Below are 25,748 nucleotides of genomic sequence, written 5' to 3' on the forward strand. Positions count from 1 at the left end.
CAGTATTAAAATGAGGAAGTACTGGACAAGCACATGGGATAACAAACCTCTGTGGCCACTTTCCTCCCCCCTGCATCACTCCAGGAACATCTTTGGTCTCTAATCCAGGTCCAGATAACCTCTTAACTTTGTTCACTTCTTTTACCCCATAGCTGAAAAAAAAATACAGTGCAAATTTTATGGATTTGTAAGTAATCAGTTGTAATGAAAATAAAGAACTCCAGAGTTTCTCCCTTACCCGAGCTGCCAGGTCTCAGAAGTATTATTTCTATATCAAAGGAACTTCTTTTAATAAAGTTTGTATTTGGAGTACACAGCAGGCACATATAAAGAGACAATACCATAGATTTAGAAGGGGGTTCAATTAAACATCCCTTTGCCAGTCAAAATAGTACATGTTTCACTCAAAAACAGAAAAAGATATTCATTTTAAACAAACCAAAGCAACCTCTTTTCAGAATCTGACCAGGTATTGAAAATTACACTTGTCTACTCATATTTACAAAAGATAGCTTTATAGTAAGGCCAAGTCTCTTTTTCAGGAGGCTCCTCTGATTGGACAAGTAAAATTATAGCCAGGTTAATCATCATGTACAGTGTAGGACGAGTCAAATTGATGCAAGTAACAGTTCCAAGGTCACATGCCCTGTAGGACCAGCAGCCAACTCAAGCTTATATAATCCCTGCCAACAGAAAAAGTCCTGGGTCCATTTGTGAGAAATGTAAGGACCTCAATCAAAGAATGAATGGAGAATGGCTTTTGGAATGTCTGTAATTAAATTATTTTATAAGACATATCACCCGAACATTTTATATTTATTTGATATAAATCAAGTCACTGAATCATTTCATATAAATGACTAAAAAGAATACAACAAACTCTAACAAGGTATATCTGGACATCAGCAGACCAAATTGAAGACAGTATATTAACGATATAAACGATGCTTGCTGATAAAATAGTGGATGTTTAACTTGGAAGAAATTATTATACAGTCGGCGCCACTTAAATGCATATCTCTTAATTGCATAGATCGCCTAAGCGCATAGCGAAAGTATGGTCCCATTTTATATTGTAAATATACATGAATTCCACTTAAATGCATACTCCATTTATATGCATACCTTGGGTCTGGTCCAGAGGCTATACATATAGGCGGAGTTGACTGTATTGTGTTTCATTTTTGTACCCTATTAGTGTTTTTGGTAATTGTAGTACACTATACTTTGATGAATGTAATTTTTGTACCCTTCTTGATGTTAGTTTTTGTACCCTGTAATTGTTGATGGCAATTTTTGTGCCTTATAATTGTTGATAGTATATTCTGAACCCTCTAATTGTTGATGGTGATTTTGAATCCTTTAATTTGTTAGTTTAATTTTTGTACCCCATGGTTTTTAATTTCCCAGAAACCTAGAAACCCAAATTATTGGTAGAGCACATTTTTTTTCACAAAGAATTTTATTCTTATCACAAATTTGCAATAAAAAGATGCACTTTAAAAAAGTAACCTGTTTTTATTCCATTAAATTTGGAACTAAAATTCTTTTATACTTTTAAACTGCTTCATCAATCTAAAATGAGAGGTTTTGGTGACAGTAGATGTTGCTGATCTGCACAGATTGAGATGGGAATTTATACTCTATGACCAAGGGAGATTTTGGTCTCTACATTTTTGTACATGGGAATCTCAAAATAATTTTTATTTTTACCAATGACAATTTTTAGACACTTATTAAAATGTGTAAAAATTGCATAAAATAATGTAATTACCAATGCAAGATCTGATTAGCTTGCCAGGATTAATTATTTGATTTTTACTACATTATTGGCCTGGTCCATCTACCATTATTACTCTAATAGAGGGTGCAGTTTCCAAATGGGGGTTGTTGAATATGTACAGTACATCACTGTCTGACTGAAAATGTTAAACATTAAGTTGTTTTGATTTTTCTAACAGCCATTGGATTACACATGTACTGTTTTAATTATCTTGACATGCCATAATGGATATATACAGATCTATAGGCTTTGATAAGGTAGGAATATCTTTTTTTGGGGGGGAAAGGGGGGATAATGGGTTAATATATTAGAAGGGGGACTTCTGTTAGAGCAGCTATGGTATTAAAAAATTGAATGGCTGCAAATTTATAAACTACAATGCAGCCAGACATTTCTATCTTGACTGCAAAGTTCTCTGACAATTAAGTGTGTGTCTCTGGAAAAGGCATATGGTACCAATTTCCCTGGCATTATATATATATATATATATATATATATATATATATATATATATATATATATATATATATATATATATATATATATATATATTATAATAATAATAATAATGTGTTTAAAGTGCAATTAAAATCAATTCATTCAACCAGCATCTATGTGCAAAATTAAACATGGTATTAAACTGCATTAAAATATGGAAATTTGCTTCATAAATTCTATACGATTCTGGAATCCCCGGAATGTTTTGCCTACATCACCAAGGAAGGTAAAAATGAACGGCACTCGTTATAAAATTGCAATTTCACAAATATAGTCAGCATATTTTTACTGGTCAACAAATAAAATGAGTCTTGCAGAAAAAGGCTTATTCTTACCGTGAGCACGTGACATCATATTTCGTTAAATGACTAACTCAAAACCGCGAGAAATACCGGCAAGTGTATAAAATGTACACCGATGTGTGCAAACAAAACTGTCTGCTGATATTTGCAGGTTTTCATAAATAGGCGATCTCATTCCCTAAACCGCTAGTCAATATCATTATAGGTGAGGGGCTAATTCATCGGCCTAAGGGGCTGGTTACAAAGAAAATTAGGAGTATCAATCAATGGGTACACGGCATGAGGGGGGCAACCAGTAACAAAGGAAGACACGAGTTTTCTTCCTGCTAGCTTGTCCTATTTTCGTCTTCTAATGTACAGCTTAACGCCAGCCGTGTTCAAGAGTAGAAAATTTTTCAAAACATCTCAACAGACCACTTTCAATTAATGATATATTGGAGAAAATTCAACATTTGTTGGGCTGATTATGAAGAATCAGTTGGTACTGGCCCGAACGTTGCTGATAGCATTCGGATACTCTTGGATTCACCTTTCAATGAAAGGTAGGTTTAGAACAGAACATTCCAAAACATATACTGAACATATTAAACATCAGGATGATTATCGTAATTTATGCTACCGTACTCATTTCAACATGGCACTTTAAAATTATCCATTTCTTCGCTATAGATCATCTGCTTGTAGTTAGCGCTGAATTTTATGAGGTGGTTCTGAACTTACCTTTCGGTAAGTCTTACGAGAAAACACAACGGGATGATAGTAAAGATTTCAAATACGTCACTGAGAAAAACGCAGTCTTATATTGTTTGTTTTGTTATTTTTGTACACTTGCTGTCTGTAATATACGTGGCATTTCTTTTACTGTGAGAATCTTAAATGTATGTTAGAATACAGCAAGAAAACAGATGTTATATTTCCCATCAAACAGATGGAATGTTACAATGTCACATTTCCAGCCGTACAGATACATCATTTGAAACTTATCAACACATTTTGAACTTTACATTGTCCCTATACGTCTCAACATGATAGTCTCAAGTTTACTGCCCTTATCGCCAGAATTGTTTCACCCTGTTTAACACAGCCCCCATTCCCTTTAGAGGCTGACGTGCCCTTCTATAAAAGTCGTATAACCAGATGACATTTTGAAGGTAGACCTGAGTGCCCCATAGCAAATACCTCTGAAAATAGTATAATGATTCATCAATATCATAAAATGTCGGCCCAGTGTGATTAGTTAGATGTTTAAGTTTAAATGTGCACGTGAATATTTTCCAAGGCCATGCAAAACTTCGTCAGTTTACATAATTCGCCAACAATAAGAATTGTCATTGTTCTACGTTGTCAGGTGAGTTTCTCTACGTTGTTTTTTTATATAAAATGTTGATTATTTCAAATTAACCAATTTTTGCGAAAGAAAAAAGTAAAATCAAACCGCCAGAATAACAAAGAGAGAGCAAATAGCGAAAGAGTAGGATTACAGTCAGGGAATAAATGAATGGGCGAATCCGAATCCCTCTCCTTACCCCAATAATCGCTGACAATTTCGGGTCTTGGGTACACCAAAGACCCGAGAGAGAGAGAGAGAGAGAGAGAGAGAGATTCACCCTTGAATCGTTAATTTTTTTCAGCATTATTATTCATTTCAGCAATAAGCTAAATACAATTTTTATGAACAATTATCGATCGTAATATTAAGGCCACCGTTCCCAAACAGAGATCTGAAATTATCAATTGTCCAGTTATCAAACTTTCGCTGCAAATTGCTGGGACACAAATGAGGCTGTTAAATATTAAAGCTTAGGTCATATGGCTTCTTGTACTATATATGACGCCTTTCCAAAAGGCGGGATCTGGATATGGCATTCTTTGCACTGAAGCCCGGTCCCTGTTACAGTACACACAATTACATTTGCATTGGACACTATTGCGTCAGAGCCTAGCTAACCATTACTGCTCAAGAATAAGCACGTGATTCGCGTTTCTGTGTTCGGTTCTTTTCTGTTATTTTCTTTATATTAAATAGCAGTGGTTGTCATTATGAATTTAACTGTCCATATCTAATCGGATTGCTTTTTCTTTGTAACAATAGGATAAATGTATGTCGTTCAGGATAAATCAGTGCATCTCGTCAAGTCTTATGCGTAGGTTAGTTCTGATATTTTTTTGGATAAACTGAAAACCTAAAATGCCTAGAAGTGTCAGTATCAACGATATCTACTTCACAGTATACTCTTTTCTGAACTTTTTTTTATAGTCAACTACATTTTAAACAGCTATGGTCCCTGACAATTAACTTCATGTTTTCGTATGTATGGAATCCTGACAGGGCCAGTCGTATTCTACGGTGCGATGTAGCGATGAAGCGATGGAATGGTGCAATGAAGTGATGCAATGAATCAATGAAGAGATGCAATGGTAGCACCATCACATCGCTTCATTGCTCCATCGCACTGTACAATACAACACGATGGAGTGAATGGCCCTAACAGGATTCCATGCATATGGGACGCTGTGTCTCTCACCACCTAACCTTTACATATGACAATACTATTTGGTACCTGAATTGCCTATTACCAGAAGATGTGCCATTTACAGTTTTTTGTTGTTTTCAGGTCCAGTTATTTTGCCATTTTTCCATCGATATTTTATCTCCACTACAGAGGATCCGATAACCAATATAGTTCAGGAACAAATCAACGTATTTTGATGCATATTTGTCATATGTATTGTCTCAATACACGGAAGTAGTGAATAGGGTCACTTTAGCCTCAATGGGAATTAGCATTACAGACCCCCTTGGGTCACTTTAGCCTCAATGGAAATTTAACATGGAGAAAAATCGTGGGTCACTTTAGCCTCAAGGGAAATTTAACATGGAGAAAAATCGTGGGTCACTTTAGCCTCAAGGGGAATTGAACATGGGAAAAAAATGGGATTTTTTTTTTAAAAAGAATTTTTTTTTTAAAAAAAGGGGTAGGCAATGGAAAGTCATTCTCTTTTCGAGAAATATGGGTGGCCCTGAAAAGGGCCTTTGGGTTTTTTCTTCTTCTAGTTCCTTAACTTCTTCCACCATCCTCTTATTTTTTCCATCATTCCTTTCTTCTTCTTTTCTGTTTCCGGCATCCAGTCCGGGTGACCCATGGCTCGGAACTTCTCTTGTATTTTCATCCAGTTAGCGTTTAGTTTCTCTAGTTCTTCCTTTTTCTTTCTATTTCTTCTTCTTTTCTTTCCTTTGACCACTTTTCTTTGATCTTCTTGACCTCTTCGGTCAGCACATTCCTCATTACTTCTTCCGCTTTCTTAAGCTTGTCTAAGCCCCATTTCACAAAAGACCAATCTGTCCATTCTACAATGTCTTCTAAAAAACACCTTACACTCGTCACATAAACTATCGCTTCTTTCAACTTACCCACTTTCACATACGGTGGGTTAATTAAACCTCTGATTCTCTTCTCCTCATCCTCTATCATTTCTTTTACAATATCGATGGCTAAGTGGAGGCTGGTTACTTGTCTTGAGACGAAGTCTTTTGTCACTGCGTGCCTCCATTCCTGTTTAAGCCTTTCTGCTACATTCAATCCATCCACCATCCAATACCAACTTCCCATAAGGTTGTTGTACAAAGCTGAAGCTGCTGGCATCTTCTTGCTTGCTTATTCCGTAGAATGAGCTCCAATGGCAAACACTGTTAATTTTATACTAAAAGAGCGGACGTGAATGAAAACATCCCCCTAAAAACATAAAATTGATTTTACCTAGATCATGACCAAAGAACGCGCGGACGTGAAGGAAAACATCCCCACTTTTCTCATTTCATATAATAAAACCCAAACTATACTCTCCATATACGCTAAGAAACAATAAAGAAACCCATAATCTACTATTCACACAAACTTACGTGAGCAGTTACAAACACAATCAATAACACACAAACACATACACCCTCATTATTTAAAAAAAGAGTTAGTGTTTATATTCACACTACTCTACCTACACACACACACACACACATTTGCAAATGTATAGTTATTTCTTTTCTAGAGTATTGGGTAGCCCTGAAAAGGGCTGTTGGTTTTTTTTTTTTTTGAACTCCAGATGCACCTATCTAATGATGGCACCTTCCTGGCCTGGCGCCACACACGCATCTTCTTCCCCAGTCTCCTTTCACCTTTCTTCTTGGGAGTGCAGAGGCGGGATGATTGGCTTCAGCACCCCAATCCTCTGTCTCTGGTATCTTGTAAGTCATCCTCTCTCCTATTTTCTTTTCCTCCTCTTCCCTCTCTCTTCTCTCCTCCTCTTCCTTCTTTATTCTTGCCTCTTCTACTATGGCTTCCGCGGATAGTTCATTTACTATGCGCCTGGCATATTCCAGGTGCATCTGGAGTTCTAGCAGTTTCACAATTCTGGTGTTCATTCTTCTGGTGGTGTTGATCAATCAACAAGGGTAGCTAGACTGCCGAGCGAGTTTCAATTTATACTGAAAGCGCGGACGTGATGGAAAACATCCCCTAAAAACATAAAATTGATCTTACCTAGATCATGACCAAAACAACGCGCGGACCTAAAAGAAACACTCACTCACTTTTTATGCTACTCATTCCTATTCTAAAAATTTTTTTTCATTAACCACTTCAATAGACTATCCACATACGCAAAGCAATCCAACCCCAAATATACTCTCCCACACCTCAAACACCAAAAAAATCATCTTAAGATTAATCTACTATCCACACCAACGTACGTGAGCTGTTACAAACACAAACACACAAACACATACACTCACACTATTAAAAAAGAGTTAGCGTTTATATTCACACTACTCTACCTACACACACTGGCAGATTGATGGTTATTTCTTTTCTAGAGTATTGGGGTAGCCCTGAAAAGGGCTGTTTTTTGTTTTTTTGTTTGCTATGGCAATCTTTTTTAGTTTCTAAGAATGCGATGTCCTCTGAGGATAGACCTTCTGGCGATAGGTCTGCTTCTTCGGAAAGAGAAGAAGAACTCTTTGGTGTCGATACGACAATCGACAAAGCCTCTGTCAGCTTCAGGTTGCTGCTGCTACTGCTGCTGCTGTTGTTGTTGTTGTTGCTGCTGTTGCTGCTGTTGCTGCTGTCTCTGAAGTCTGTACTTCTCTGTCCATTCTTCTTTCTCCCTGTTCACATCTTCTCTGAAGAGCTCTTCTATCAGGTCTTCAGTGACTTTTAACATTCTCACATTCTCTATTTCTTCTGGCTTCGGTATCAGACTGTGTCTGACCCTATGCAAATTCACGCAGGCTTCGTTGAGCTTAGCTAGTTTGGAGCACATCTTCGTAGGAGGATGAGTCGACAATGGATGGTTAGACTGGAAATAACCCGGTTCTTAAAGTCAAAGCGCGGACGTGAAGGAAAACATCCCCCACACGGTTTTCGAGCCGCAACGTTCAGTGAGTGTCATGAGAGGGATAGTAAGAAATTAAAGAGCATCAATCAAACATTCTTATAGCTAAACAAAAGACAAAGGCATTTTTTTCAAAACACAACATTTTTTATTCAAAAATCACTTAACACTAAACAACAACATTTCTAACATTTTTAACAATAATCCAACATGATAACATCAAACATTTTTTCTTCGAAAAAAAAAAAGACAAACATTTTTCTCAATTCACACTCTACTTTAAACAGGGCTGACAACGTTGTGATTTCCACTGTTGGAAATCATTAGGCCATTGATGGACACTACGTTTCCTGGCTTGAGACAAAAGATAAGCATAATGGTCACAAAACCATCGATCTACTTTCACATCGTTTCTTGAAGAAGAACGAGGCTCAAAATGAGTCACTAAATGTTCTAAGGAATAGTCCAGGCTGCGATGATGCAGAAAATACACACAATATTGTCCACACACCAAGGAATCTGTGCCTTGTAATTTCACATTATTGAATCAGGTGGTCTGAGCATTTCTTCTCATAAAGTCGATGATATCGTCTTCCACAGGGGGCAATCCGTACGAATCGAAATATTCCACACATCCTTCTTGAGGAAAGTAGACGGCTACCCAGTGGGTTCCTGGGAGATGACTGTCGTCCGTGTTGATCACGTAAGCTAGATGGTCTTTAGGTTTGCGATGAGGGAGTTCATCTTTAGCACAGACGACAGGATTGCAAGAAGCCGTATACGAACTGTGGTTCAAAAGGTAATAAAGTTCCCAGGTATCCATTTGTGTGTTGTTTTTTTTCTTCTTCACAGGTAATAATACGTTGTCAATTCGATCCTGACTTTTTGCTTGAAAATGTCTGACGAATAACCGTTTCTTGGTTTCGTCTCCTCACTTTGATTCAGGAGAGCTTCGATACAATGGATCTCTTGAGTGGTTAATGGTGGACAAGAATGTTCACGCAAGTCTTTATACCACTGGTGCAACACGTCTTCGTCCGAGATGAGACTCCAAGCTTCGTCCAGATACTCGTCCAATTTTTCTTCTTGACTCAGCATCAGGCATTTATCGTGTTGCATTTGACTGGGATGATCGTTTTGACATCCATAGCAATTTTTCTTGATCAATTCCGTCATTCTTTCCACCAAGTGTTTGGCAAAACAGCAGACTAAATGGGCTTCTTGTTCTGGCAATCTCGACTTCATCATTATATCTTCTTAGTCTTTGTCTTGGGATTCTTCTTCCACAGTTTCCTCACATTTCATCTCCAAAGTTTCTCCACTAGGTAAAGAGGGATAACAGTCTTCCATGGTTTCTAGTAATCTAGAATGACTTCTCTCAAACTGTTGATTTCTATGGTATTATCGAATTCTGCGTACAGGATGATGTTCACTGTCGCTGGCAGTGGATCTTTAAACTGAAGTTCCACACGAATCTGGCCGGATTTTATAGGGTGGAAATGTCCCTCGTCGCTGCCTTGGTCTGGAGTGAAATCAAAAGCCCACAAAGCATAGCCTCCTGCATAATCCTCGTACGTAATACCGTGACTTGTATTGGTTCCTAACTGTCCGGTGGCTTCGTACAAGGACAAGTACGATCTCAAGTAATTCTTCTTTTTAAAGTCAGGTTCGAAAGGTCTGGTACACAAGGTCTTGCCATCGCGACTGACTTCGATTTTGGACACGCCAAAGTGTTGAAAGTAGAAAGGATTTTTTTTCGGCAGCTCCGTTGAAGGATGTATTCTCGACGATACCAACGATCAAACGTTTGGGTAACTGTCCTTGGAACAGATGATCTTCGATCATGGATCGCTGTCCCTTGGGAATGGTGAAGGTTTTCACTTCCACGTGTCGTATGGGATACTTGGCGGTCGTTCTGCTCAACGTCTGACTGATGTCGTTTCCCACTTTAGGTAACACTTCCACACGGCGTACGTAGAGTCTGGCTTCTTGGAGTTTTGTTTTGTAATTATCGTCAGTATCAGCCAATAAATGGAAAGCGGTACTGCTGCGATTCAGTCTCAGGCGGACATTCACCGCGTTCAGCAAATATTTCTCTTGCAACCACATGTCCAAATGCAAACGATCCATCAGTTCTAAACTCTTTCCCTCTTTGATTTTGTCTCTTCGTTCTACAAATCCCGCATTGTGTTCTTTGGTTGGATCAGTTTTGAATGTTTCAAATTCGTCTGCATCGTCAGCTTCCCATACCACACAGGCATTGAGATGAGTGTTCTTGGCGTCTATTCCGTACGTCAAGAGATTTTCCAGGTACGCTCGATAAGGGTAAGTATCCATGCTGCTACTGACTAGTTTGTTATTCAAGTACAAGTCCACTCCGCTAAACAAGGAATGCATGAAATTGTTGACGGGAGCTACTGGTTCAGTGTCTATAGCATTTCCATCCTTATCTTGAACTTTGACTTTCAGGTACAAGCAACTGCTATTCAGATCGATGTAATCTTCGGGTTGTCCTTTAATTTCAAACTCGATGGGAGCGGAATCGGTCAATGAGGAGATGGGGTGAAATTCCACCCACTGGGATTCTTGCATCGTCATCATGGTGGGGGGCATGGCAAACAGATCCAGTTCCGACTTGGAACAAGCGCAAGATTCTCGGTGCATCATTTTTTTCTCTGTGTCTCAATAATCGAAAACGTCTAAGTCTCGAACGGTTCTTCTTTTCTTGGCCTTTCTAGCTTGAAGTCTGGTGAAAGGGTGTTTTCTTCGTCGTCTCTTTCTGCCTTGTCCTTGCTGAATGCCTGACTCGGTAGCGTGCAGGGCATTTATAGGTGTGTCTCGGCGGCCCAAAAGGTCTTTACCCGTTTGCAGCAAGACATTTTTGCCTGCCCTCATGAAAGCTTCTTTGGGGCTTTGTTTGTCGATGATGACATTTTGGAGAAATTCTTTGCCTTGTGTCAGTGCCGCGTCTTTCAAGGCGTGCAATCCGCGTGTCACTATCGGTTTCAACACTGGGGCCACCGAACGAAAGGCCGATTTCAGCATATCTCCTAAACCGTGTCCTCGCTGTCGAGCAACCCCTCGGTACACTGGATACATGACTTACGAGTCGTGAGAGAACCGTTTTCGAAAATGGAGTTTCACCGTGACTTTTCCTTTGGTGAATGGAATATTTTGTCCCAAATCTCCTTTTATAGTAATGTTGACCGTGTCCAAATACGACTTGCTGACAGGCAAATAGTGAGGATGGACAAATTCGCGGTGAACGTGGTAAGTGTTTCCACCTTCCTCGTCAGCGTTCGCGGCAGAATCCACTTTGAAAGGAATGACAAGCAGTAACGGTACGGAGGTGTGTCCCACCACGTTGTACTCCACCACATCGGAATACACGAACATCAAATTCAGTCCTTGATTCAGTTCTACTGGGGTACGAAATAACTTCCTAAAACTCTCGTTGTCGTAAACGATGGGTAATTCGTGTTTGTTCATTATGGTCATTCTCATGTTCATGTCTCCGCCCAACATGTCAAACAATTCTGGACAAAATAAGAAAGACATGATTTTACCCCCCTCAGGAAATTTTATCAGGAAGCGACGAGCTGTTTTGTGGTATTCCAGGGTGACGACACCTTTTCTGGCATCCTCCAAAGCTTTCAGAAACACGCCATTAAACCTGGTGGCTATGGTGTTGACCAAATGTTGACCACTAAAATAATAGCCTGGGGGAATGAACAAGTGATAGGTAGTGTACTTTTGATTTTATAAACGGGTTTTCTTGTCATATTTGCCATGGGTATCCAACCACTGTTGCACTCGCTCGTCATAAACTTCCACATCAAATATATTTTGATTGGGAAGGACATTGAGGACTTGGGTCGGGTGAATCATTTCTACTAAAGCCACTTCCCAATGGGCTTCGTGATCTAAGGGGATGGCCTGAGGTAATTTGGCCGTGTAACAGCACAACGTGTTGTTGGGAAACACCTCCATGGAACTGTCACTGGGTAAGGTTAAGTAAAATTGGTTTTCGTGACTCATAATTCCAGAGTTCTGTGGCTCTCCGAGAGGTTACTGGAAGTCAGAGGCGTGTCTCCGTCTAAAATGGGATTATGGTTGCTGTTGTTGGAGTGGTGACTGACACTGGCACTGGACACAAGGTTCCCGTTCGAGGAGAATTTCAGGGAGGGATTGGGAAGCAGGTAACCGATGCAACTGCTCAATAAAATGGTCCACAATTGTTTGTCTCCTTGTTGCAAACTCAAATTGGCGATGGCTGCCCCGATGACACAATACACCACGAAGATTTGGCAGAAAAAGACGATTTGCGTTTTAGGCACACGTTCTCCACACCACACGCACACGGGTTGTTTTTGTAAATCTTGCACAGAAGAACTAGGTGAAGAAGGAGTGGTCGACGTAGCTGCGTCTGTGTGAAAAGGCATGATGGTCACTTCTTTTTATAGTCGATGACTTGCGAAGCGTCGATCCAAGAATCAAAACTGGGTGGATATCCTTTCCAACGTACTTTGACTTCTTTGACACGTCGTTTGCCCACTTTACGGGTTCTGCGTTCGAGAATGCTTTCGATGTCGTACACGTCGTCTTCTTTTTTGGTGACACGTTGTAACTCGGGCAAATAAAACGTTCCTTTGAGCACTTCTCCGTTCATGTCTTCCAATTTATAGACGGTAGGATGACGGCCATGCATTCGTCCAGTGACGCGATCAATTCGGTCGTCCAGTTAGGTAAATAACCTTTGTCGAAAGTGCGTTTGGTTTTGCCAATGCGCACCCAATCTCCTACGGCCAACATTCCACTTTTCTTGGGGACAGCCCTCGTCGGGGACGTACCAAACAGACGCTCAAACACAGCACTTCGTTGTCGGGAGTCACGTCTTGCGGGGCACGTCCGATGCTTCGATGGTAAGATTGGTTGTACGCTTGCATCAGGTGCGGTAAGATGTCGATGTACTTCAGAGTGTGGTGATGCGTAAAATATTTCCACATGCGTTCTTTCAAAGTGCGTTGAAAACGTTCCACGATGCTGGCTTTGGTTTCGGGATTCTCGGTGGTAAAAAAATGAATGTCACGTTTCTTTAATTCTTTTTGGAAAGTTTGGTTCAGAAATTCGGTGCCTTTGTCCGTTTGCCATCGAAGAGGGTGACGACCGCTTTGTTTCAACACCCGTTGCAGGGCTCGTACTAACTCGCTGCTCGATTTGGAAGTCAAGGGCACGACCCAGGCAAATTTGAAAAAGACGTCGATGACACAGAACAAGTATTTGTAGCCACGATTATAGCTGGCCAAATGAGAGACATCGGCTAAGTCGGCTTGCCATTGATGATCGATGCCTTCCACTCGGGTGCGACTTCTGGCAAACTTGCGTCGAATGGGTTTGTGTAAAGTGTAGGTAGCTTGTTCTTGTAACCATCGTTGCACTTGAGATAAACGGAGACTTTTCAGTCGAGTTTTGGCAGCACGATACAATTTTTGAACTCCTGCGTAACCTGCAGGATGCGAGGGATCGTAGTAAATGCTGGTTAAGACTTTTTCCATTTTTTGTGTTGGTTGGTGTGTTAATAAGGCACCCACTCTTGGAGGATGCTACTCTTTTTCTCTTGGGGTATTTTCTTGGATTGCAATGCTTTGCGTGTGCGACCGGCAATAGGTGTTGAAGAGGAGGATGTCTGAGCGGGGGATATCGGTTCTTGTTTCACTTCTGTCTTCACTTCTGTCTTCACTTTCTTTTTCTCTTGTGATGAAGAAGGGGTGGCCATCATCTTTTTAATCCATCCAATTCTGGAGGTAGGTGGTGTTGTTAACTTGCGTACTTTTTCTGGTGGAGTTTGAAACCCTTCTTCTTCTTCTCCTTTTTCTGTCTTGGTCACGGGTAGTGGTGGTACTGGTATTGGTACTGGTACTGGTGATGGTGCTAGACTTTTCATCAAGGTCTTAAAATCTTTCAGAGTGGGTAGAGCTGTTTCGTCTAAAGCTTTCTGGTGAAAGAGTTGCAGTCGTTGCAAGAGTTGACCGTACTTTTGCGATTTTTCTGTTTCGGACAAATCTTGGCGATCCATCAAGGACTGCAATTCGTGTTGTAACTGGGACATCTCGCTCAAATGGGGATTGGGAGGTAAATGCGGGGTGCGTTGTTCTTGCCACCGATGGTATTCCATCCATCGTTTGTAAGGCACTAAAGCCAGTTTTCGTCCTTCCATGGGGTTGTCAGGGGTCGATTCTGAGATCTTGGGACTTCCGAGGGCCTTTTTATCTTGCTCCCACCAGTCCTCCCAACATGGTTCCCAAAACTCCTTTCAGTATGGGACCTAACAAGAAGGGTAAAATACCTCTATGTTGGACCAACATCTTCTTTTTTTGACGAATGGGAATTTTCTTTTGAACCATTTGGCGAAGAACGTGATGTTTGCTTAAGCATTGTTTCTGGTGTTTGGACAAAGGAATCGTGCCTTTCAAGACGTTCAAACAACATTCGCACACGGTATCGATGACCTCTTTGGAGGCCGATTGAATGAGTTTTTTTCGTAGGGGTGGAGAAGCTTTGGACAGGACAGATAACATGTCCCCATGTTTGACTAAACGTGGTGGCAGTCCTTTCCTTTTCTTTCCTTGGGGTTTTCTGGAGGGTGACATCTTTGAGTCTTCAGGAGCACCAAAAAACACTGATACCCTACTTGGTCACACACCTTTTTATACTGGAACGCGTCGCCACTGATTGTCTTTACGTCGTATCAGTTTGAGGACAGGCATGACACGTCGTGCAGGGGTACGTAACGGACTAAATCGAGCCAGTTCTTGCTTGGACAAATCCAGTAAACTTTGTAACATGCCCGATCTTTCTTGAACTTTGATTTTGGGAGAAGGTACTTTGTGAGCAGCAGCCACTGCCACTAAATTGGAAGGTCCTGCCACTGGGGAAGTTCTTTTGGGGGTCATCAACGGAGAAGTTCTTGGTGTGATCAACGTCTCCAAGTACTCTTCAGTTCTGGGTGTCATTAACGGAGAAGTGGACAAACGTGAAGCTGCCGCAGACGCAGTCACCGCCGTGGCAGGTCGTGGTTTGCGAGTGTAAGGTTGCGTCCTGGCCGAAGTGCCTCTCTTGCGACTAGTTTTCTGTGGACTTTTCTTTTTCTGGGGGCTTCTTTTCTTTTTCCGGGGTGGTGGTGGTGTCTGGTCAGAGGAGGGTCCTGCCACTGGAGAAGTTCTCCTTGGGGACCTGGTCTTTTTCTTCTTGGGGCTTCGTTGGACTTTTGTCTTGGGGATAACTTTGGGGGCATTAGGATCCCATGTTAAGAGTGAGCGAATGATGACCCCTCCTAGAGTACCGCTCCCTCCAGGTTTCAAAATGATTTGTTTTTTGGTTTGAGTGTCGATGCGGGGATCGGCCAGTTGGACCAAAGCGACTTTGTTTCGATCGAAAAAGCGTTTGGTTTGATGAGGAATCTGAATGATTCTTTGGAGTAATTGACGTGCCGTCACCGTGAACCATCGTAAGACTTCTTTGAGACTAGCTTCTAAGACACGAGCTCGTGTTTGTGGATCTTTTTCTCGACTGATGCCATACAAGGCACGAATCAATTTGACGGGAAGATGCGACTGAAGGGACGTCATGTTCGCACTGAGAGTGAGACAGACGAAAAAGGGTCTGAGGTTTTTATAGATTTTTTTATGGGGAGTGAAATGAAGTCGAGGACGGAGACGTGTACAGGACAGGCCCTCCGTCTTGGCACCAGTGGTGAAACAAGTGGGTACGAAATCGTAAATCCTCGGGAGTCGTAGGTTTCAAATCGACGAGTAAATAGGCGTGTGGCGTTTGAGTGGCATCGTCGTACGCCTGAGTCAACCAAGGCGTTCCTAACTGTTTGGCTAAGACTTGCACTTGCGATTTATCTCGAGGGCTTTTAAACATGACCACGTAATGCGCATTGAGGCTGATGGTGCGATGGGCTTTACTTTGTTGAAACAAATTTTGGGTGATGTAAACGACACTGGCATTACGGTGATGCCCTTTGCGCGTGAACCACAGTTTAATTTCTTCTTCGTCTTCTCCTAACATGTCGTCGAAATAACCAAATGGGTTAGACGGGAGTCAGAGACGATGCCATCGTCTTCTTTAGGAATGCCTTCCACAAACACGATGAAAACGCCTTGACTTTCTCGCAAGAGGCTGTACGCCGATTGCCACTCTTTGTAACACCACACGATTCGTTGAGGGGGTCGATCGATCAAATGATGTTTATGTTCGATCAAACATTTGACGAATTCGGTTTTGCCTGAACCGCTAGGTCCAGCAATGAGCATATTAAAGGGATGGCGAAGATACAAAGCCTCCCAACTGGCACGATCTAAGTGTTCGTCGATGACTTTCACAGTAGAGGAAGAGGGAGCAGAGACAGCAGAGGTAGCCATGGTGTGAGAAATGTCACTTGTGACACGAAAAACAAACAAGACAAGAGTTTATATACTTTTTCAGAACACGTTTATTGAATGTTTTTTTCAAACATGAATACGAAAGACAAAAATACATAAAAGCCAAAGGCTTAAGTACAAGAATAAAAGGCACATGATAACCATGAACGTGGAATAAACACAAGTGTCTGTACAACATGTTTTGGGTAAAGTTCTAACCAGTTCTATAGTAGGGGTAAGGTCACACAAGTGTCCTCCCGAAAGGGTCTTTCAGGCCTGTCCACGACAGTCCTGTCCTGGGTGACGGGTTCTTCTGGCACCGTCACTAACACAGGTTGAAAAGTAAGTTTTTTCCTTGAATAACTCTCGTGCATACTGGGCCATCTCTTGTGTCCAAGCCTCAAAACCCTGGTCTCGGTGATGTCCAACATTTGACTCTTAACCAATCTGGTTTCTTCTTCGTCAACGACATGGTAAGTTACTTCAATGAACAATGAACTATCGATCTTGCCTAGGGTTCCTTTTTATATACAGACCAATACCGACGTGACCGTACGGTAAGGTGAAGTGATTGGGAAGTCGCACTCGCTTCTGGTATACAATTTGATAGACTTTTTCCAAGGGTCGACTGACGATGTGGTGAGTGGGTAAACGTACAATCTTGTTCGGTTGATAGGTGGTCACTTTAAAGTTTCCATCCTCTCCCGATTGCAAGGCTTCTTTCAATACCCCAAAGTTGACCACTCGACTGGTACGATGATTCAGAGTCAGTCCTTTCACTTTGCACGTCGTGTGCACTTCTCCTTGTTTGTCCCGGTATTCGTAGCCGTAATTTTTGGGACCACCACTGACGAAACTTAGAATCTTGTCGTCGGGATGCTCGTCTGTCCAGGCTCCTAAACGGTCTCCTTCGATGTCAGGGTGCTGTTGACTCGGGTGATGGATGTAAATGCAACTGTCCGTGTCAAAGTACAGGACGCGTTCTTCTAACAGTTCTAAAGCTTCGTAAAATTTTAAGCGAGCATGAGCTGTCACGTAAGCCGCAATGATGACATTTCCAAAAGGGTCGTCTTGTACAAAGTCCAGATCTTCTTCGTAATTGACCAAGATCAAATTCTCTCGAACGACGTCCACGTGTTTCATGTATTTGGTTTTGTCGTGAATCATCTGAAAGTAGCGGGAAGGTTCTGTCAAATATTCCGTCTTGGGTAAACACGGTCGTTGTGCCATTTTTCCCCACAAGCAATTTAACATCACTTTGGCAAACGATCGCCTGCCTTCGTTTTTTTTATGTGGTCTAAAGAGATGCCTTCTTGTGCGTAGTATTTCTCTTTGAATTGTATTTGGTCTTCGGGAGTGTGACACCAGGACGGATAGCCGCTGGCTTCTTGCTTCAGTTTCAAAAAGGCATCCACGTAGTCGGCGAAAATGCCTTTCTGCGTGGGGTCACCCTTGTGGTATTGTTGTGTCTTGGGAAAGTGTCAAATTTCGTACACTTCTAACAGTTGGTATCCCATGTCCAGAGCTTTGAACAATTCTACGCTGACCCAGGTTCCCGTCAAGGCACGTTCTTCCTGGGTGTGATGGCAAGGCTGGTCTTGGTTGCACGTTTCGGCACAAGTACGGCACAAGGGAAACATCAGTTTGCCTTGACAATGGTGAGGTAAGACGGGATGGTATAGGTTCGTGGGAGGCAAAACTTTACACTTGATCAAGCCTTCGTATTGTCGAATGTTTTTCAGGTCGATGTGTTCCGTCAGCAATTGTGGGTGCCCTACAGGAAAGCGACAATATTTGCACACGTAGGGATACAGCAAACACACGTCCAAGTATTTGATTTCTTCTCCTTTCTCTTCGTCGGCTTGGCACAGCACACAGGTGGCATTGGTCCTTCCTCCGTACAAACTATCCCTCGGGCTCAGCGGGTCCATGAACTGGTAACTTTCCACGAGGCGTTTAAACTCGGGATCGGTTTTCATACGGTGATCGTACTCGTGTTCCCACATTTCCACCACTTGGTATCCTTCCTGTTCCAACTTTAAGCGCCGCTGACATGTGTCCTGGTACAAGTCTTCCATAGTTCGTTGTAAAAACTGATTTTTAGTGCTACGGTCAGGGTAACAGACGGGACATCCGTGAAATAAGCAACCGTTAAACTCGTACACGATCTTGGGGTTTTCTAAGTCCCAGCCATCGACCGAATACGTTCCGATGGTCTTTTCGCCCCCTCCGTTGCGGGCATGCTGAATCCACTTGTCTTCCTTGTTGCACCAGTAATGTAACCAACGTAGGGCTTTGACCGAGTATTGACGTTTGACATAGTGGGTCGTTTGAGGGTTGATGACAGCCACGGTGTTTTCAGGCATGAATCGTTGTCGATACACTAAGGAACACGCTTTGGCAATGGTGCAAGCTTCTTTCAAAGGATCGACCCCTCCGTGTTCCATGAACAGTTCTCGAAATTTTCCACAGCAACGCCGTAAAATGTCCTTGTCGGAACGACAATACTTTAGCATTTCTTCCTGAAAGTCGAAAGGGTCCGAGGCGTGAACCAGGTACCAAGCGTAGAAAGCTTCTCGTTGTTCGGTACGCATGTTGTCGGGGTCGTAATAGTGAGCCTCAGGTAAATGGGGTAGAACGACGTGTTGATTAGCTTCCGTATTGAAAAAGTATGGAAAGTATCCTTTAGCCATTTCTGTCATTCCAAACGTTTTAGGCATTCGACTCAAAGGCATGGCCAAATAGCTCATCGAATCTTTAAACTGCACTTGTCCCACTTGCATGAAAATGATTTTGGCTCCGTTCAAAGTGACTTTAGGACGCTCGGTGCCTTGTTCCGTATAGTATCTGAGAAGAAACTGTCCATTTTATCCGGAGAAATTGTGAGCCATCACTGTGGCATGACGATGACAATCTCCGTAACGTTCGATGTCCTCTTGGCTCCACGTCTTGTCGATGGGGTCTAAGACCCATTGGGCAAAATCGGCTAACGTCTTCGGTCCTCGAAAGATTTTTTTCACGCCCTCCGGGAATCTTGCTGCAGTGAGGGCAATGACTGAAAATAGGTTCTTGAATGCACTTCTCGCACGCTCGATGAGCCACGCAGAAATTAGGAATGTGAAAACCGGTCTCTTGCATGCATTCGAAATCGAAAAAGATGAAATTGCCTTTCTTCTTGTGACCGTCCTCTTTCTCTGGTGGGGGTTGGTATTTTTGCACGTAGCATTCGTGTTTCAAGTCCATGATGTGGTGACAAATGTGACATTTTTTCTTTCCTGAACATACGTGTGCCTTGGCATTATTGGTACGTAGGCCTTGTCCACACGTAGGGCACAATCTCAGGAGTTGACAAGCACATTTGTGCTGTGAACCTTGCGTCTTCAAATGTTGTTGGTAACAGGTAGGACTAACAAACGTGCGCAGACAAGTTGAACAAGGCACTGGTCCTTCGCTCAGACAGGGTGGAGAGGCCAAACATCCTGAGCATTTCATTCCACAATGCTTGTGTTGCTCTCGATTATTATAACCATAGTCACATTTCTCACAGTAATAAACATATCCCAGGAATCCAGTGATAGTGGTAATGGTATCGAAATGGTCATCGTGATAATAGACATGAATGTATTTTCCGTCCTTAAAGTCTTGGCCTCGAAACAACAGAGGCCCATGCATTTCTTGAGGGTGCACTTTCAAGGTGTAGCGTGGAGCTAGGACATCTTGCAATTTTTGCATTTCAGGAATGCCACAGGGTGTGTCTTTGGACAGGCCAGCTTGTTGTAACAGGAGTTCTGCTTCGTTTCGTTGTTTGGCTCGGTCCGATTGTCGAATAGTTTTCCAGGCTCTTTTCCATTCTACCGTATCGTTCTTGTTGGCATAGGTTCGTCCCACCACGATGGCACGGGCTAAACACATCTGGTCTTGAGGGTTGTTAATTTGGACGAGACTCTTTTTGGTGCTGCGAAGGTCGTTCACCAATAACATCTTTTTGCGTCCGGTCCCTTGAGGAGGAGAGACGTGGGTCATGTCCAGTGTGGCTTTTCCATCGGTGATGTCAAACTGGTCATTAGATTGTTGTACGTGTTGAATCTTGTTCATGACTTTGGAAGCGATCAATTCTGCAGGGGTGCTAAACTCGATCCAAACAGGGGATTTCAAACCGTCGTGTTGTATGGAAAGTCTCAAGCGATCGTCTTCTTTGGGTTGACATTGTCGCTTGAGTGCGGTGAGCAAAGAATCCCACACCCCAGTGATGAACACTTCTGCTTTCTCTAACGGTATTTCAGCCTTGAAATGTTTAAACTTCACTGTGTATTTGTAAGCCGTGGTTCTAAATTTTCTAGAGGAGCGCTTTTCCGTCTCTCGAATGGAATAGTATTTTTAAGGGTTGACTAAGGGTGGTGAACTTGGTTTAGAGGGTTCGGATTCTGGTTCACTCATGTCCTCTTCACAATCACTGGCATGAATTTGTGCCAAGATTTCAGCCCTGGTACGAGGCGATAGATCACGTTTCTGCCTCTTACTTTCTTCTTCTTTCTTCTCGAATGAATAGATCGTTTCATCTTGAGTGCAAAACGTCAAATGACTCAAGTTTAAACACCATAGACTAATTTATAGTCATGGCAGACCAGCGTATATAAAAGGGTGTGTGTCTTGTCCTTTCACTGTTCATTTCATTCTCAAGCCGAGCACAACGATGGAAGAGACTAGCCAAATCGAACGTTTCGTCAGAGCTTTGCGAGGGGTCATTAGAAAATTCTCTTCAGACCAGCCGACGGACTACTCTCCTTCCTTTCGAGATAAAAGTCAAGATACTTGCTATATCTGTCAGAAGAAAGGGCATTGGTCTTCAGAGTGTCCAGACCGTCAAAAAAGAAAAAAAAAACAGGGGCTAAAAAAGACAAAAGTCAAGATACCTGTTATTATTGTAAAGAAAAAGGACATTGGTCTCCAGATTGCCCAAAAAAGAAACAAGAGGAATCAGAAGAAAAGAGGAATTCTTCAGAAGAAGAGAGGGATTCTTCAGAGGAAGAGAGGGATTCTTCAGAGGAAGAAGAGGAAGAAAGAAGACAATTCTATTTACAAGAGGCAAAGAAACAGGAGAAGAAAAGAAGAAGGGAAGAAAATGAGCAAAAGACGGTGAAGAAATTCAAAAAAACAGAGAGACTAAACAAGGAGAAAGAAGAAGTCAATGAACTTTTTTAAAGTGTTATGATGTGAATTGTGAATTGGATTGTAACAATGGATAAAAGAATAAATTAATGATATAAGGTAAGTGTCTTTGAGTTTTGATTTTAAAATAAGAACGTACACTCACGCACTCATACAAAGACACGTACTATAGGGGTAAAATGGTTTTTTTTTTTTTTTTTGGCAAATTGAAAGGCTATCTCTTTTCGAGAAATGTGGGTGGCCCTGAAAAGGGCCTTTTTATTTTGGTGTAGGGGTGAGTTTAAGCAATCAACTTTAGCTGCCTTAAGCCTTTGCCACGGCCAAGGCCTACTTCTGGACTGCGTAATGTTGATGATGATTGGGTTGAAATCACTAAGGGTGGAACGGTAGGCTTAGTCACAGGGTTAACGTGTTTAGCTCGGGAAGGTCGTATTCTCTTCGGTCGTAATAAAGAACTCTGATACATTTGTTTCAGACTTCTTAACTCCGCTAAAATGTCCAACAGTACCGTGACCGTTTGATTTTCACCCTCTTGTTTCTTTGCTGCTACTTCTTCTTGCTGTTGTTGCTGTTGTTTTTTTCTTACCTCTTCTTCTTCTTGCTGCTGCTCCTGTAGGAGAAAAGCTTGTTCCGCTTCCTTTTGTCGTTGTATAAATTTCTCCAAGTCTTCTTTCTGTCTCTGTCTAAAATTCTCCACTTGCGGTAATGAAGAAGGTAACGAAGGTTCCGGAACTAATTCTTGCGAGGTAAGAAAATCCACAAAATCCCAATGTACCTCTTCTGAAAGTAAGTCCGGGTTCCCTTGGGCGGTCTCCACTGCTGGTGCACCCCAATGAATCTTTTTCTGAGTTTCCGTCATGTTGAATCACTGTCACATAGATTGACTGCACACAAGCGCTAGCGAATCTATATAGACCACGTGACGTCACAGACTGCTCTCTTCGGATTGGATGCGAGCTGACTGAATTTTGTAACGCGTGTTCGGATTGGTGAATGAACTCAATCCGTTTCAATCTTTCCTCTACCTATAAATAAGCGCAGTTCACTGCATTGATTCACCTGTTCTCGTCGCTTCAAGATGTGGACCACAGTCGAATCATCCACCCTTGTGTCTTCCATGATGTTTAGGACGGACATGCTCATGTATGTCCGGTCTAAGTGGACCGTTGTCGACAAGTCAGACACCAGTCTGTGGATACGAAGAGTGTATGTAGAAAGACAAGGTTGCCTCAAGAGGACACTGATTTATGGCCCTCGAGTAAGACGCAGCTTGAGGACAAGAAGATGCCGCAGATGCCCTTTATGTTAATGGATACATTAACATAAACCCAAAGGCCCTTTTCAGGGCCACCCATATTTCTCGAAAAGAGAATGACTTTCCATTGCCTACCCCTTTTTTAAAAAAATTTTTTTTTAAAAAAAAAAACATTTTTTTCCCATGTTCAATTCCCCTTGAGGCTAAAGTGACCCACGATTTTTCTCCATGTTAAATTTCCCTTGAGGCTAAAGTGACCCACGATTTTTCTCCATGTTAAATTTCCATTGAGGCTAAAGTGACCCAAGGGGGTCTGTAATGCTAATTGCCATTGAGGCTAAAGTGACCCTATTCACTACTCACGGATATGCTTGTTATGAGATTGTCGTTAACCATTCAACGTATTTCTCATGTAATATTGGTATGAGCATTATTTCATAGACTTGCAGATAGAGTTATATCCCCTGAGTGTTCGACCGCCCGTCTTTGGTCTCTGCAAGATAAATTATCCAACATTTGTTGGATTTCAACCAAATTTGGCATGTGACTTTAGATTGACGAGAATATGTGTGAGTTTGCTTTCCAGCGTCCTATGACATCATTTACAGGAGTTATAGTCCATCGTCCGGACTTTGGTTTCTGCATCGTAATTTTACTAAGTTTTGTTGGGTGAGACCCATCAGTTAAATATAAAGTGTTTTATGTTATTATATAGAAGTGCTACGGCTCCTGTATGCATCTTTATATTAGCAAGACCTTGAATGAATTGGATTTCCAGCATTCCACGTCATCATTTAAAAGAATCATGGGCCAGAATTCCCATCTTCTCTGATGTTTGGTTTTCAAACAAAAGACTCTGTCGAGCAAACTGTATAGAGCAGGGTACACTGCGATGCGCCCGCTGCTCTAGTTTTTACTGCAGTACACACATAAGGAGGGAATGACTTACTTTTCAAATGTGTCATCACAAACTTCTTCTGCACCTTCCACGATGTCTGCCTCTGGTAATTTCTCAAGGGACGGTCTCTTTTCATGAAGTTTAGCAAATTTAAGGAAAAACTGCAAATAAAAATAACAATTCCACTTGGCAGCAGAATTCCGCGAGGCTGTTTTTAATACAAAATATGAATATAATAATAAACTTTAGAAGACACGTCAAAGTGACCTACATGTAGTTTGGGTTATATTAAGTGATGATGGTCAAAATGTATATTTTTTTGCGCAAAAAGACCTCTTATAAGATGATAGATTTTGACTAAACTATGAATATATGCATAATGCTTAAATCACCAAGATCTTTGACGAGTTCGATAATGAGCGAGAGTATACATATTAATGACGTGATCATGCATCTAATTGGCAGAGTTTATTATTTATGAAAAACAAGGGTGTAGCTTATGATAAAGGCTGTATAGCTGGGGTGCACAACCATGTTCTGTCCGGCCCTCAAGGCAAATTAAAACAACACAGAAATCTGGCCCGTGAACAGTAACTATATTAAAGAAATTACTGTTTGCGACCCTCGAGTGGTCTTAGAAAATGCAGTCTGGTCCTTGGCCGAAAAGGGTTGTGCACCCCTGCTATATAGGATCACCGGTTTGTCGCAATCGGATCACCTCGTGGATTTATCTTGGATATACACTGATGGGAGTGATACAGTATAAATAGGGGAAAACTACCAGAAAATGGCGGAAACCTCAGTCACACACCTAGTCCGAGTTTCCTCTGACCCTTGCCACCCCATTTTTGATATTTGGACATTGATGTTTGGGTGTAGAGTCAGAGTCCACTGCCTATCGAAAAGTTGGAATTCGCCGACACCATTTGGTTTCGGCATAGGGTAGCCACTTACTAGCCGGCCTAGCAAACTTGAACGACTTTTCGTCAATAGATACCTTCATGAAATCGATAGGAATATGATTTATTTTCTCAAAAATCGCGAGCCTAGCATTCGTCATGTCTTTAAACTGCAGACAAAAGGGACGAAAGTACATGGTTGCTGAAATTTGACCTGGATCTCGCCATTTGCACTCGAGTCACATGACTATATAATCTCCCAACCTACATGTCGATGACATTAGCGGTCATATAGTCACGTGATATCAACAATAAACAAATTTCCAAAGTTGTTTTACATAGAATTTTGAAATATTATATAGAAGTCACTTAATGTCTGCAAATAAATATAATGCACACTTAATTCTCAACATATTTATTCTGAGAACAACGGTATCGCAGCAGGGTGGAGAAAACCATTTTCAACAATGTTTTTGTTGGTATCACGTGACTACCACATTGACATGTGCTCTCTGCTTAGTGAATCTGGTTTTACTTCAAGTTGATTTAACATTTACATGTTTCTGGTCGTTGTTTTCAAAATAAATATTTTGAGAAGTTTGTGTTCTTTCATTTTTCTGTAAAGATTACGTGACTTTCACTCATACGTTCGATTTGTTTTCCAACAGCAAGCCTAGAAATGGGTTATCGTTGATGTCGCATGACTCTATGACCTTTGATGTCATTGACATGTAGGTTGCGAAATTTGTATAGTCATGTGACTTGAAATGTAAATGACGAGATCCAGGTCAAATTTCAGCAACGATGTACTTTCATCTTGTCTGTCAGCGGATTAAAGATTTTAAAATGCTATGCTCACAATTTCTGAGAAAATAAATCATATTCCTATCGATGTCATGCAGGTATATCTCGATGAAAGGTCGTTCAAATTTGCTAGGCCGGCTACTAAGCAGCTACCCTATGCCGACACAAAATGGTGTCGGCGAATTCCAACTTTTCGATAGGCAGTGGACTCTGACCCTACACACCAAGATCAATGTCCAAATATCAGAGGAAACTCGGACTATCACACACGACACCAAAGTATGCAAAACAAGGCAGAACCATTGTGATAGTTTTGTGAAATTATTTGT

General features: G+C 41.6%; 1 protein-coding gene and 1 long non-coding RNA gene across 2 annotated transcripts in view; one reads left to right on the forward strand and one right to left on the reverse strand.

Annotated features, from left to right (window-relative positions):
* The window catches only part of LOC149802929 (marginal zone B- and B1-cell-specific protein-like), a 56,451-nt gene that overhangs the window by 4,730 nt on the left and 25,973 nt on the right, over positions 1–25,748 (reverse strand). The window contains exons 2-3 of the mRNA XM_089952424.1: positions 23,768–23,877; positions 48–152 (exon numbers count right to left, since the gene is read on the reverse strand). Coding sequence (XP_089808550.1) covers positions 48–152; positions 23,768–23,877 — 215 coding nt within the window. The remainder of the gene's footprint in view (positions 1–47; positions 153–23,767; positions 23,878–25,748) is intronic.
* LOC149802930 (uncharacterized) overlaps positions 2,398–25,748 on the forward strand; it is a 46,551-nt gene continuing 23,200 nt past the window's right edge. Inside the window, exon 1 of the long non-coding RNA XR_016420108.1 lies at positions 2,398–3,125. This is a non-coding gene — a long non-coding RNA (uncharacterized LOC149802930). The remainder of the gene's footprint in view (positions 3,126–25,748) is intronic.

Source organism: Sinohyriopsis cumingii, chromosome 3 (genome assembly GCF_028554795.1).
Source record: "Sinohyriopsis cumingii isolate HCF-2022 chromosome 3, ASM2855479v2, whole genome shotgun sequence".
Classification (NCBI taxonomy): domain Eukaryota; kingdom Metazoa; phylum Mollusca; class Bivalvia; order Unionida; family Unionidae; genus Sinohyriopsis; species Sinohyriopsis cumingii.